Source organism: Microchirus variegatus, assembly GCF_963457635.1.
Source record: "Microchirus variegatus genome assembly, chromosome: 11".
Classification (NCBI taxonomy): Eukaryota; Metazoa; Chordata; class Actinopteri; order Pleuronectiformes; family Soleidae; genus Microchirus; species Microchirus variegatus.
Window position 1 is genome coordinate 20897502 of NC_139812.1, and position 15575 is coordinate 20913076.

Consider the following 15575-nt stretch of genomic DNA (forward strand, 5'->3'; position numbering starts at 1 on the left):
CATAACAAAAGTGGTTTTGTGCATTATTAAGTTCCCGGCATTGTCAGAGAATACGTATGTTTTGGAGAATCGTCTTTTCATGTGCGTCATATCCAGCAGCGACCAGTGTGGCCTCTTTTGAGCGGTTTTCTGTTTGTTTCAAATGTACAAAAAGTCAATGTCACGATGGTCTCCTTGGACGATTGGACACGGACATTCAGGTTCCTCTGTATTAGATTTTAGTTTTCTGTTGTTTTGGATTTCACGGGCACAGGATTTCTGTTGTTTTACTTTGTAGTTCTTGCCCTGGCCACGTTTCCTTGATTTGCTTTCCTTGTGTGTCACTTCTTTCTTTACCCACACTGTCTTTGTCTAGTTTCCCTCCTCGGTGATTGTCTTCCCGCCCTGATGCTTTTCACCTGTGTTCAATTATCCCTGACTCCCTCATGCGTTTATACTCCCTGTGCTCCCCAGTCTCCTTTGTTGGATCATCTGTTCAGTTGGGTTTTATCCTGTGAAGTCAGCCCCCGCCCCCGTTCACTTTGGACTTATGTTTACCTGCTTACCTGCTTGCCTCTTACCTTCCACCAATTGAAGCTTCTTGTAAGTCCCTATAGTATATTATCGTATCTTTAAGTAGAGCCTGGCTAGCTGTTTCGGTTTATGCTAAGCTGGCATATAGTTTGCTAGCTAGCTTCTCCTTTAAGTCAAAGGAAGACAGTCTTTCCTGTGTTCCACATTTCAGTCTGCATTTGAGTCCCGTTCACGCTGACTTTGATAATGCCTGTCATTTTTAAAACATTTAAAATACACAAACAAGACATAAGATGTAAATGTGTGTATTTTGAGGTTGTTATTGGCACATTTTGTGCTCTTAAGCAGAGCCTGGCTAGCGGTTTCCCTGTTTGTGCTAAGCTAGCATATTGTTTGCTAGCTAGCTTCTCCTTTAAGTCAAAGGAAGACAGTCTTTCCTGTGTTCCACATTTCAGTCTGCATTTGAGTCCCCGTTTACGCTAACTTTGATAATGACTGTCATTTTTAAAACATTTAAAATACACAAACATGTCATAAGATGTAAATTTGTGTGTTTTGAGGTTGTTATTGTCGCATTTTGTGATCTTTAAGCAGAGCCTGGCTAGCTGTTATCCTCAGTTTATGCTGAGCTAGCATAGCTTGCGAGCTAGCTTCTCTTTAAGTCAAAGCAAAACAGTCTTTCCTGTGTTCCACGTTTCAGTCTGCATTTGAGTCTCGTTTACTCTGACTATGACTGTCATTTTTACATTTAAAATACACAAACAAGACATATAAATGTGTGTGTTCCGAGGTTGTTTTTGGCACATTTTGTGATCTTTATTCAGAGCCTGGCTAGCTGTTTCCCTCAGTTTATGCTAATCTAGCATATAGCTTGCTAGCTAGCTTCTCCTTCAAACCCAAGCAAGAAACTCATGAACATGTAAGCTATTGATTTTAGGGCTGCAATGATTGATTAAGATTTTATGAAATGAATTGCCAACTGTTTCTTTACTCCCGATTAACAAAAATCACTAAAACTGAATAATTTTTGATGAGACATTTTAGAATATCATCAAAATTTTTCAACATTTTATGGAGCAAACCACTTCAATTAATTGAGAAAGTAATTGTTGGATTAATTAGTCATGAAAATAATACTTAGTCAGAGAGCCCTGATTTGGGGTTTTGGGATTTGATCCCCAACCGTTTAATCATAAGCTTTAAAAAAGTTGGAAAAAGATCATCAATCGCCCATTGTCGTCTAAGGTTTTTTAATTTTCTCTTACAGTAAAATGCATAAATGAAAGAGCAAATCTGTCCAGTGATAATAAGCCCTACCTCAGATCTATATTCCCTGATGTCAGCTCGACTCAATACTTTATCATTATGATCTATATAGTAGGCACTCTCACAGATGGATCTGGGTTACCTCCAGATTCCCATCAAATTTATTTGCAGGTTGAAGTAGCTCCGCCATGTGATGCATGTCAGCATATCTGTCAGGACATTTGTCTTTTGTGGACAACCATTGTACTTTTCTTTCCGTTCCTATTTGCCAATTGTGACTCACTGAAAAAGACCCTGAAAGCAGAGATTTACCGTCTGAGCACATTCACAGATTCAGCTTCAGGTTTTAATTAGAGGCTGCAGGGGGCTACTTACGCAGCTGCTGTGCAAAATTTTGAATGTTGAATATTTGCTATGATCAAGTCCATAATCTGAATTCTTATCCTCTGATCTAAGGGGATGTTCTCCATGTCAGAAATGTCCTCACACCACGGGTTAAACTGTCAAGATGAGGCCCGTGTGAATAGAAGCAGCAAAGACTGAGGGTGAATGTTAAAGGTTAGTGGTGAATTAGTGTTTTCATAATGTATAATACTCATGAAAACATCATGAAAATAGCAATTTATCCCCTGTATCTTACTACTTCCCGCTTAATCTTGGAAAGTGTCAGTGCCTCAGATTAAATAATGATGAAAAAAGATGTATTACAGTACTGTAGAATGAAGTCAGTCATTAATAAATCATTAGATCTGCAGTCGTCCAATCAGTTTTGTTAAAAGAAGTAAACAAACGTGCTTCTCAAAGCATGTGATTCATTGATTTTGAATAAAGGTGCAGTAAATATTAAATGAAATCAACAATATTTTCAAAATAGTATCGGCTAGATCAGAGACAGCGCCCATATTTAAATAAATGTGTTCATGTAAACTGAAAAGAAGACTTGTCTTTTGACTCTATGCCTTCAACAAGCTCCTTTTTATTCCACCCCGTGTTGTTTTGTTATTTCTAGTTTATTTTAAAGTCAAAACGGCCTTTTAACCTCTTGACTCTAGCCTTTTCCTATTTTATTCCACCCTGTGTTGAATGTTATTGTTTTATTTGCAGCATTAGTTTCATCTCAAAGTTAAAACAGAGTTTTTTACTTTAGACTAAACCTTTTCATTCCTTCCTGTGATGTGTTTTATTGTTGTATTTGCTTTTAAAACTTTATTTTCCTTTTATTGTGGAGCACTCTGAGCTGCAACCTCCTGCTATACACATAGTTTATTATTATTATGTAGGCTGTTTTCCGCATTAATTTAGCAATTATATTGCACACAGCTTTTATGCAAATGTTTTTTAATGTGATCATGATTGACTTCTAGTGGTAATGTTGTCGCCTATAGACTACGACGTCCTTCATCCGCCTTCCTTTTAACCTTGCTTACATTCTCTATTCTCGCGTGCGTCTTAAGAGAGGGCCTCGTGGTAAGTAGCACTGCTGATTGAGCAGACGCGGTATTAGCCGTGAATGCAAAGCAGCACAGTTCTCGTTTCTTCTACAGGCGAAAAAAGGAATGCAGATAATGCCGCTTCGACGTAGAATTTATGCACGCGCGCCCCGTGTCCTCGCTTTAATCAAAACACGTGTGCGTGCTTCTCCTCTTTTAAAAAAAAAAAAATAGAGAAATAAATGTGAAAGTCATCAGGAAGTGTCCCTGCTGCAGCAGGTAAACATAATGAGGTCGATTACGCCGTTCCTGAGTTCAACAGTAATTGTGGCTCAATTTGTTTGTTTATATTCTGTCATTTTCCTGCTGTTGTAACATGGTTTGATTTTCCATTAACTGTTTAATTACTAATAGAGCTCATGCTCGGGCTGGAATGCTAAAATGTTACAGGAGGGGGGAGAAAAAAACACCTTCTGTTACATTAGAGGCTTTAAAAGAGATTTGGTGTTAAGAGCGTTGTTTTTGGATACTGAGTGTTTTGCTGATTCTGCCTTGTTTTCAATATGAGAACACAAATTGTTGCTGCCATGGCGATCAAGATACTCTCCAGAAAACATCTAGGAATACTAAGTTTTGGTTTTATTTTCTAAGTAACCCCCAAAAGAGGAGAAAGCCATGAGTTTGATCGTGAAATTAATATTTTGTAAAGCGGTTTCATAGCTGTTACGCACGACAAAGATGTCAATCTCTAATCAAGTTGAAGGTCCTGTGTTTTAAATATACGTGATATTATTTTCATTTGACAGGAATGAAAAGGTCCCATATTATGCAAAATCAACTTTTTAATCATTTAAATCCTTAAAATTGGGACTCTGGAGGCCCTACCAATCACCAAAGTGTGAAAAAAATTTGACTCACTCATTTTGTGGTCCTCCTCAGTCTAAGTACAGGAAATAAAACACGCGATGTTGACTTCTGCATTCCGTGGGACGTCAGAAGACGCTTAATTCCTGGAATTGTCCCCTCGCAGAGCTCCGCTTTGTCCGTAAAACACGCGAGAGAGTGCTGGCGAGGGCAACGGAATCTGAAAACCGGAAGTCCGCCAAAAGTTCTATTGTCGGCTCCAGAGTGCAGCACAGAGTTCTACACGAACTTCCAGCCTCAGAGGATTTATCTGTCCAGTGGATACATGTTATAAATGACAGCAATGTGCCTGCTAGAGCCTGCAAATGATCACTTTTCCAAATGCTAACTGCTGTTAGCTCCCAGTAGGCTCTATGGCTGATGTCATTTCCTGTCCCTTAAGTTACGTTTTACATTTTTTTAAAAGAGATACTACTAAACAGAGCGTTCTGATGCTACATCCTTATGGTATTTAGAACAAAGCACGTCACAGACATGTTCATTAGGACACCAGGGAACTAGTTTAACTTGGAAAAATAGGGTATAATATGAGTCCTTTAAGTAAAAAAAAAAAAAATATGACCACCATGTTTTTACAGTAGCCCTCAATAGACAAACTTAACCTTAATCTTTTTGAGATCTAATGCTAACTGAAGGCTACGTAAGAGATTTGGAATTTCTGCTGCAACTTCACTCTTTATTTTTACCCTAATGCTACTAATGCTTGTTAACTTGCTTTTACACATCTGAGGAGGAGGGGGGGAGGGGGGATAGGCAATAACATGCTTTTGTTTGCACAATGCATAAACATTTGCTTTTTTAAAGAAAATGACACAATGTGATAATTTATGTTTTTGCTGGCATTTTGTTTGGCTGTTTATGAGCAGTGGGACTCATAAAGTAAAGGCTGGATTCTGATTACATTTTCTGGGGGGGGGGGGTTTAGGTTATGGCCCAAGGAAGAAATTATTAGATTGTGGTGGAATAAGGTGATATTCATCATCTTTAAAATGTACCGACGCAGTGGGAGAAACTCGGCGGCTTTGACGTCGGTTTTTGCTTTCTCTTCTTTCCGACTGAATTATTGAATTTAGTGTTAGACATGTAAAACACATCTGTACACAATCTATGCACGATTTGTTTTGGTGCAATAATATTTGAATTCTAACCACTTTTGTGGTTGGACGACGTTCCTTTGTCTTCCTGAATCGGTATTGTTTAATTAGCACATGCTCATTCCCTGTGTCTGTGAGGTCTAAATGGATTGCGAGGAACGCCACTGGAAGTGTCAAAGTCTTTTATTAACAAGATGTCTGCCGACTACTTTCCTTTTTATAGCTCGCTTTTTAATGGCACTTTAGCCACAGCCTGTGGTCTCAGTCACGCTGCTCAGTCTGGCTCACGTAGCTTTTATGCACCACTAAAACCAACAAACCACCGTCGGAAACATGTTCAAATAACCCCATTAAAAGTAGGAGGTTCCTTTTTATGCCCCTGTTAGGTTATTATGCACTGTGGAAAAAACGGGGGCTCTGGGCCACCGCCTTCACGGGCTGTTTGAAGTTGAAGAAGAAATGTAGTTGCGATGGCGCAGGAGTCGTCACATAATTTCATCTTCAAAGGAAATAAAAAGCGAGACATTTAAGTCAGGAGGAAGAGTAAATATGTCGTACATAACTGGTTTTTTTGTTTGTTTTTTTTGCCGCTGAACTCTTACAGTGCAATGACGAACGTGCACATGCAAACATGGATGCTTTATGTGCAAGTCTCGCGGGAGACCAGTGAACAGGCCGGATTCACAGCGAAAGAGACGCGTTGCTCTTTGTTGCGCTTTGTCGACGCCAAGCGCGCGAAAACCTCAAACAACCTCTCCGCTCCGACGCTCCCGCTCGCCTTCATCTCCGCCGCTCGTCGTTCGCCGAGTCTTCGCGTGACGCCAGCTGGGCCTGCTTACATTCTAGACGTGCTCAGTGAGACCGTGGGAGTGTGGGGGACAGCCTGAGTTAGTTGTGTGGTGGAGAGGAACTATAAGGGACGCTGAAGGCTCGGAGGGAATTGTGGCTGCGATTCCCACAATCTGCTTGAAGCCAGAATCCATACAGTACGTGCTTGTATTGGTATACGTGCTATCTGATATGTAACTTACTTTTGTACGGAACAGAAAGCAGAAAAAAGTTGTTTTTAGGTCATTTGGAAAAGGTGAAAAATAGGCTACTTTTTTTCTTTCAGCTCCTCATTCTGAGATTTTTACCCCAGTTGCCCTTCTTGGCTTAGGAATGGCACAATGACCCCTGTGGCTGGGGTCAATTTAGAGCGAGATTGGGTTCCTTCTCGAACCAGCAACTCTCTGGTCACACGCCAAATTCCCTTGGCTATGGCTGTGGACTGCCTGCTGCATGAATGAATTCATTTAAAATTTAAAATTGAGATGCCACATGGCGGAGTAGTGACTATCCGTGTTGCTTTAAAGCATCGGTCTCGAACTCAGATTACCTGTGGGCCACTGAGTGTCTAGTCTGGTCAGTTGGGGGCCAGTCAATTTGAAAAAGATTTTTGGGAAAAGCAACCATTGCGTTATTATTGCGATATGAGCTCAAAATGATATATCGATATGCCGTATTGGTTCCTTTTTTATATGTACTTTATTTAGTCTTACCCTGGATTTCCACTGGACGCGGAACGGCCGCGGAACGGCGGCGGCGCGGTTCTGCTTCGTCCTCTCCCCAGCGTCAATCCCCACCGGGCGCGTTACGGCAGCGGCGCGGAGCCTTGGGAGCCGGCGGTATTCACGGAAGATCGCGCGATAATCTCGAACGGACGCGAGTTCGCGAGATCCAGCGATAGACTGTGTGTATAAAGTAAACAACAACAACACAGCTTCTTTTCATTCTCCGACATGGAAGAACTGTTGATCTGGTGTCATAAATGATTTTATGTTTCTCCACTTCAACAATCAGTCTCTCGTCGTACATTATGACTCTCCGAGACGCTCTGATTAATTGACTGTTTACCTGGCAGCACCGGTCACGACGTAATGTTGATGTGAAGTTGTGACAGGCGATATTACCTGCGTATTGTGTTTTATTTTGAAAGGGGTGCGGAAATGTTTTACTTTGATTCTGTGTCGCTTTTCCTGTCTGGTGCGATCTGCTTCGTTGAAATTTACGAGGTTCAGCAGCGGCAACGGAAAAAATAGAACTGATTCCTATCGATAGCGATGTGGCGCGGCGAGCCGCTTCTGGGCCGCTGCTGAGACGCTCCGCAGCGCGGCCGGTGGGAATGCTCTCATTGATTAGAATGGAAGCGATTTGCAACGGCGACCGCGCCGCTGCCGTTCCGCGGCCGTTCCGCGTCCAGTGGAAATCCAGGGTTAGGGCCTGATTTACTAAGATCCCAAATAGAGAGCGCTAAATTGCGTGTAAACGCCCCACATTGCATATGCATTAAGTAAAGACCGCTAAATGAGTTGCAAGAGCTATTTTGCCCGTCTGAGAGGCGCAATCCTCGTTGGGCCCTGTTAGTAGATCAGCATCAACACAAATTTGCGTGTGCAATCCAGTTTGCGCACGTTTTTGCATGCCCAAAGCTTTAGTAAATCAGGCCCTTAGTCTTTTAACCTATGTTATTCTGTTTGTCCTAAAGTGCTTTACAAATAAGCTAGGATTGGATCATTTCAAAATGATCCGCAACTTTGAGACCACTGCTTTAAAGCAAAAAGACCTAGGTTTGCGAACCGGTGCTTCCACGAGGGCCTTTCAATGTGGGCTTTGCATTTTCTCACTGTGTGTGTGTGTAGGTTTTTTAATGTTTAATGCCTAGTTTTCTACACAAGGAAACGACTGCACTGATTTCCATTAAAGATTCTTGCAAAATGGGGTCTTTTTTAAGTGTCGGCTGAAGTTATTCGCTATCTGTGCTTTTGATTCTAAAACGGAGACACTCCATTTTGGTCATTATTTAGTGTCTTTCATGATCCGGCCTCTTAACCACCACTTAGACTGCGGAATAGTGACATGCGAGAGATAAAGTGCCAGATAGTCCTAATTAGCAGTCGAGCTAGCGACAGCCACTGCTCAAAGTTGTGAGGATTTGCTTTTATGTTTAAGTTTGCCAACAAATTATCTTTTGGTGTGAGTTGGGATCTTTGTAAATCAAACGCTAAAAGTTTTCTAATTTCAGCTTCTTCAATGTGAAACATGATCTGTTCTGTTCTCTGATAAATGTTGACCAAATTAGACATGAAAGATAAAAAAAAGACACTCATCATGAATCATTTTAATGTGTTTTAATGTGAAAATAATAAATAGACCCATATTTAAGAGTAGAGTATATACAACAAATAGAAAAGAGATGTGGAAAGTGCAATTTCTTTTCTCATGCCAGTTGTTTTTTTCTGTCTGAACATATCATAAAGTTCCATAGAAACTTTGCGAGAGCATCAATTATTGATGCTCTGTCGGAGGCTGAGGTCCTATCGCGGAGGGTCTTTGGGGGACAGCACGTCTCCTCACAGGAACAAGAGCAAGCTTTTACTCTTTCTGGAGCAGCACAGTGTGCACGAACGTAATGGCGCTGTGCTATGTATAAATCCTCCCTGCCTTTTGTTGCAGTTTTTTGTTTTTTTTCTTTATTTCTTTCCTTCAAACATTATGGCTGTGCTTGAATTATTGAGGACACGCACAGAGCGGTGTTGACCCCTGTTGCAGACTTCTTTGTCTACCTGCTATTTTGACCAAAATCTACCATGGAAGTGCCTGCGCGTGTGTCATGTAACATGTTTCATCAGTGTCATTTCATGACTTTAATGCGATAAATTCAAGTCCACTCATTCTGTGCCGACTCTCTTTTCACAGTTGCACCAGAGGAGGCCAAACAGCAAGTGGGAGCCAACCAACCACAACGCCACGAGACCACTGTTCCTCTGCTGCTGAAGGGCGAGGAGCGAAGACCCCTCAACCAGCTCAAACCCGGGGTAAACACTCACAAGGTCGCTGCACAGCACCGGGGTTAATTGCCAATAAAGTTGTTCAGACAGGCAGAATATAGCTGATGCCAGTGAGATTACAAAAGCACACATCTTTTTTTTCTTTGCCATATCCACAGTATTCAAATTCCTCGCACGTCGCTCGATTCTCTCCCTCCCTCAGCTCTGTTCATCCTCTCTGTTGTGGTGTCTGTCCTCGCTTGCTCCCCCCCCCCCCCCCCCCCCCCCCCTCTCCTTTGTTTGGAGTAAGTCCTCAGTGTTGTTTTGTTGAATAAGAGCCCTGTCCCGCAGGCGGTACATGCCTGCAAAATTGTTCCTGATACTCTTGTGCCTTTCAACAGCTCCATACGAGTGGAAAGTGCAATGAGAAGAAGTGCGAGAAAAAGATGCTGCATCTTGCCTCGCAGATTGTGTCAGGTCTTTTCTGTTCTGTACCAGAAATGGCCCAGTCCACACACACATCGTAGGCAGGTAGTTTTTGACAGTTTGCACTTTGTTTTTGAGAACTCCTGCCAGGTTGAAGACTTTAACATTCTGTCTATCATTTTGTAGACGGGGAAGTGGAGTTTTTCCGCTTTTAATGTCAAACTGTGCATCAGTGTTTCCACTCTATGATGGGATTGTCAAACTTGTGTCAGTGTCTGGACTTTAAACATGCACCAAATACATATAGTTCTTGTTTGACTAAAGCCAGCCCCACACTAGAGGATTATTGGCCAGATTTCAGTCCCTGGGGAAACGGATCTTGCGTACTTTTGTTCAGAACCGTCACTTTGTACATGCCCAAGGTGATTCCAACAGTCCAACTCTGTGTCTGTTTATATTCTGAAGTCCACATTTAAAGGTGCCGTATGTAAGAATGTGGCCAAAAACGGTTACTACATTCACATTCAAAATACAGAGGTCTTTTAGGTTTCGTTTTCTGACGAAACTGGCAACCCGTGGTTGCGCAGCAGCTGAGACCCTACTGACTGCAATGATTGGTAGACGGCGATAGGTGGCGCCACATGCTAAAACGTGATTTGCAGTCTGCAAAAAAAAAAATTTGATGCGAATATTTTGTCTGTACTGTTGTTGTTGGTGAGTTCAGTTTGTTATATGAACATTATTCCTGAGTCTCTGTGACACATTAGGAGGATTTTATGGCCAGTTGATTTAGATTTATTACATATTGCACCTTTAACCATACGTGTTAACCATCAGTGAGATCCCAATTCTCTGGAATCTCCTCCCTTAAATTGTTTCATTAAACGGCCAAGTGTGTTGTCCTGTGTCTTCGCCTATAGTCTGCTTTTAAAACGTTGAAAATCAAACTTCATTACGTCTGTGGTCTCCCATGTTATTTAAAATCAAATCCTCTATTGTCGATCAGGCTTAACAGAAACAGGTTGTACCGATTTGTCTATCTCGCTTCCGATTGGCCAAAAAAACGACTTTGCAGTTATGGTTATATCGCCACCTGTTGACATGACATGCTTCCGGCAGCACTTAACAGTAGGTTGTTCTGTGTGTTTAATCTGGACAAAGATGGTTTTTTTTGAGAACTTGAGAAGGATTATTTTAGAAACCCACTTGCCTCTGGACTATACTCCTAAAAGATGCATAGATACAGCACAGCATTAACAAGCGTGTCAGACTCTCCAGGCTGGGAAAACAAGTCAAGAAGAATCTATAGAGACAGTAAATGTGTAGGTGTTAAAAACCTCCTGAGAAATCAAATGGTTTTTTTTTCCCCTCTCACACCATCAGTGTTGGGTTTTTTTTCCTGCTTTCTCAAGGTCGGTCGGTATAGAAGAAGGACAGGGATGTTAATTACAAGAAGTGTTTACCACAAACATGTCACATAGGAGTGAGGGAAATTAAACTTGTGGTTTTATGGAGTTAATTATGGACCCTATTATTATATCTATATCAGATATGCTTGTCCTTTTTCTCTGCTGCTGCTGCTGCTGCTGCTGCTGACACAGACCGTTCTTTGCGGAGGAGACAGAGAGGTTTTACAGTACGCTGTCTATAAGCTGACCCTCGCCAAATTAAAGTGACCGCTAGGGCAGCTGGTGATTGTCTTATCAAGAGACCCAGTGGCTTAAACCTCCACGGATAACGGATTTATACAGCTGCCCCATGTGCCAATAGAAGGTTATCAAGAAGACGTAAAAGCACCGCAGAAGAGTCATTGCTTACAGACTTTGCTGGACCGCTGATATGACGTCAACTCTCACTTACTTTTCCCACACAAAATGCACACGAGCTCACCGATTAAAGCTGAAGGCCACCTTACGAGAAAAAGTCTTTGCCTGAGGGCGGCGGTTAGCAGACATAAGAAAATGTCACTGCAGAAAGAACACAGTTCAGACAGGCACAATTCCTCACTGTGCATGTCTGGTCATTTCTGCCCAGGCTCTGTCGTCTATACAGGATCAGGCTGTAAGGCCAAGGTTTTACACTGTACAATAACTCTTTTTCAGAAAAGTATTCAATCGTTATCGCAGAAATTCTCAATTCTACCATGAAAATCTTCTGCATCCCATTCGTTTAACCTCTTAATCAGTGTGGCTGTTGTTTCTGCACTCTAGTATAAATTGAATGAACAACCCTGAAGGCTAGACTTTCTGCATGGAGTATGCATGTTCTCCCCGTGTGTGCATGTGGGGTTTTCTCCACAGTCAAAAAAACATGCAATATGGGGATTAGGTAAATTGGACACTCTAAATCAGGGGTGTCAAACTCATTTTTGTTCATGGGCCACATACATCACAATTTCATTTCAAGTGGGCCGAACCAGTAAAATAATGGCATAATAACCTATGAACAACAAGAATGTATCTTTTACAAAACATGAAATTTCTTGACAACAATATTATGCCTCAATTTACCATGTACACATCACACTAAAGGCGCAAACATTTAGTCACAGGTATCTGGAAGTGGAAAATATTGTATTTGACAATGACATTTTAACAAATTAATTCTGTGGTCCGGATTGGACCCTCTGGCGGGCCAGTTATGGCCCCCGGGCTGTACGTTTGACACCCCTGCTCTAAAGTGACTGTGAGTGTTAGAGTGGGTGGTTGTTTGTCTATGTACGTGTCCCTGTGATGGACTGTCGAACTGTCCAGGGTATGACCCCGCCTATCGCCCTAAGTCAGCCTGAGATTGGTACAGCACACCCCCGCAACCCTCCTGTGGAGGGCAAAGCGGTAGAAGATGTATGTGATGGTTGACTAACCTGCTAAGCTTTTGTAAGAGTGTGATTTAAAATCCCTAAAACATACAAAAAAGTATGTGGTTTAATAAGACACAAAAAAGACATATGCAGCAGCTTCACAGTCGAGCGAAACGTAAAAAAGTCTGACTCTGATCATCCTTTTCCATCATGTCATCAGCGACTATAATTTGATTTCATGAAGTCACAAATGGCTGACTTTCAAAAGACCCTAAAAATTATTGAATAGAGAAAACCTAAATCTGATAAATGTGATCACAATGAACTGCAGCTGTAAGAAAAAGGGGGGATAAAAAGGCTTTCACCAACAGGTTTGGACATAAAAAAAATGAAGTAATTTCTTAAGATGGAAGAAGCTAAGTTACTAAGACTCCTTTGAAAAATCAACCTTAGTGTAATTTTAGGATTAGTCATTTATTTCAGTCTGCCTTCGTGATCCTATCCGGAGATAATGGGCCACACCATGTGATGCAGGACTCTGATGTTCATGTCTTTGACTTTACTGTAGATCTTAATTGTCCTGGCTGAGTGTTTGAAGTCCCTGTTACGCTGCTGCTGCTGAATAAAATGTGGAACAGAGGGAGAGATAGGATCTTTTTCATATGCAACTGCAAAAAAACGGATAAGAATCTAAATATTAAGTACCTTTTTTCAAACTTTTGCACAAAAAAAAAGTGCTGAATATAGGATTGAAAATGAGATGGAAATGGGGAAAATCTCTAGACGTTTGGCTGAAGTTGTGAAACTTTCAGTTCAGCGTGCCGACTTTTTTTGTCCTGCACAGACTTGGGGAAGTGTGGGATGTGGAGGTTTTCATCCTGTTCCTCCTCCGCTATTGTGCCTTGTTGCCACATCCTGCCTTGTGTGTCAGAGCGAGGTGAAGTGCGAGTCAAAAACGTTGAACCGCAGACCGGGACGTGTGAAATTTGGGCACCACCTCTCGAAAGTCACCTTCTGTTTTGTTTGTGTGTGTGTGTTTGTTTCAGAGTTATCCTGCGTCACTCCAGCTGCTGGTACGTGCAGAAGGTGAACAGCTGATCTTGTTGCTGGAGAAAAATGAGTGAGTCTCCGCTCGGATTCATTTTGATTGTCATTCCATACTCCATATGCCAATGGATGAACCCATGACCCCAGCTAAGGCCTATAGTCAGAACTGGGAGTGACTTCACACTTGTGTTGACTGCTTTCCAGTTATGGTTCTCAATAGCAGTCAATGTCAACACTCTACATGACAAAAGACATATTAATTATGATGATATTTTACGTAATTTCACATTAAAAGTGATTGTTTTGATATGGAATGACAAAAAGTTGACAATATATAAACATATTTATGATGCAAATTTAATATAGTAATAAAAAATATACAGAAATAACTCATTTAGAGCTGCAACTGAGGATTATTTTCATAACCGGTTATTTTCTCGATTAATCGATGAATCATTTGGTCCAGAAAATTTTTAAAAACGTGGAAATGATGATGTTCTCGAATGTCTCGTTTTGTCCACAAACCAAAATGATTCCGTTTTAATGATTTCTTTGTGATGTGGAGCAAAGAAACAAAGAAAACATTTGCTTTTAAGAAGCTGAAACAATCAGAAATCTTGTTTTAATAATGAAAAAAAACTCATTGTAAGTTTAAATTAAAGTGGCGGGCCACATGTGTGAGGCCACTGCACTACACGGTACTTTGCACACGCAAATTGCATCTATGATTAAAACTGAACAGAAGTATTGTGTACAAATGACATCGAGTGGAGTTCTTTCCGTGACTTCTTCTATATAGCCTAAATGTTAATATTCTGACTTTGACTCACTTTGACTTTAACTCATCAGGTAAGGTGTATGAACGGGCCTCAAAGTTCTCAAAAAACATCTTTGTCCACACAGTGCTGTCAAACACATGTAAAGTGGCATTATAACTTTATTATCCAGTCTGAAGACAAACAAAAATGTTAATTAAAGTTTATTTGTACAGTATAGCGCCCAATCACGACATACATTATCTCAAGGCACTGTGCCGCTCAGGTAGACAAACAATATAGTAGCATGCAAAAGAGAATTGTTTGTTTGGACTGATAATGAAGTTGATCTATTCCTTGGCTTTAGGAATACAAAGTAAACAATGTTTTGACGGGGAGTCTTTCGGTTCCAACTGCTTCCTCTGACGTTTCCATGTCTTTGCTGGATTTGGGCCCATTTTGTTGTATTTTTGGGAAGGAGCGATTTGAAATGAGCATATGACAAATCTGCACAATCGTGGAATGACGAGAAGGGTTACTGCGTCATCGTTTCCAAAGGTGGACCATACTAAATCGGAGCCAGGGGTTGTGTGGACAACAGGTGTGTCCAGAGCAGAATTTGTCTTCTCAAACACTAATGGAGTTGTGTGACCGCAGCATGAGTCTGGTTGATGTTATATATATATAAATGCGAAAAAAAAAGGAGAAGGAGTTGTCTATGTCTCAGCTGCGATGTCGTGTATTCGAGGAGGGTGAAAATATGTTTCCCAGTGATTGGACTCTTATGGTCCCCCCCCCCTCTCTCTTGAAAAAAGGGCCAAGAGATGAAAGCTGATAAAGAATAAGGCAGAAGAGGGTTCTGAGGACACACTTGTCCTCCCCTCCTCTGCTCTCTCTCTCTCTCTCTCCTTTCATCACTCCATTCCCCTTTCAGACCTGCGGGGGAAATAACAGTGAACTGTGAAACAAGTGGCGAATGTCATGCAGAGTTCATAAACGTGTGGATCTGAAAAGTGTTTGTCAAAGATTGGACGCGTTGCTTTTAGGTAAATAAACAGGAAGAGAGGCCAGTTGAATCATATAAGAATCTTCTGCCCCTCCCCCCCCACTGGTAAAAGGTAATTTTTGGGAGTTGTTCTAAATCCAAAGGACGATGCTACGTGTTCAGATTGTAAAGAACACTGAGGCAAACTGTGATTCATATTTAAAATTGATTGGGAAATCTACAGCTGACGAGGAACAGCGCAGTTGTCGTTGTAATCAATGTTAAACGTGTGCTCAGAAACACACGTTTCCTATTAGTCAGAGAATTCATCGATAACTCAAGTCAATTATTTTGACTCTTTTAAGAATAATTTTGAGTCTGTTTTATTATAAAAACAAGGTCTCTGTGTTCAGCTTCATATCCTTTGGTTAAACATAATGAACAGAATAATCCATTTGTTTATATCGCAGCCCTCGTGTTCTCTATAGCGCCACCTTTTTTTGTTCGTTCACGACTTCATTACCTG

At 41.2% G+C, this 15575-nt stretch overlaps 1 protein-coding gene across 1 annotated transcript in view; it reads left to right on the forward strand.

Annotated features, from left to right (window-relative positions):
- Positions 1 to 5850: 5850 nt before the first annotated feature.
- adam12b (ADAM metallopeptidase domain 12b) overlaps positions 5851 to 15575 on the forward strand; it is a gene marked incomplete at both ends in the record, with an annotated part of 95745 nt that continues 86020 nt past the window's right edge. Inside the window, 3 exons of the mRNA XM_083897423.1 lie at positions 5851 to 6082; positions 8966 to 9084; positions 13309 to 13382. Coding sequence (XP_083753549.1) covers positions 5851 to 6082; positions 8966 to 9084; positions 13309 to 13382 — 425 coding nt within the window. The remainder of the gene's footprint in view (positions 6083 to 8965; positions 9085 to 13308; positions 13383 to 15575) is intronic.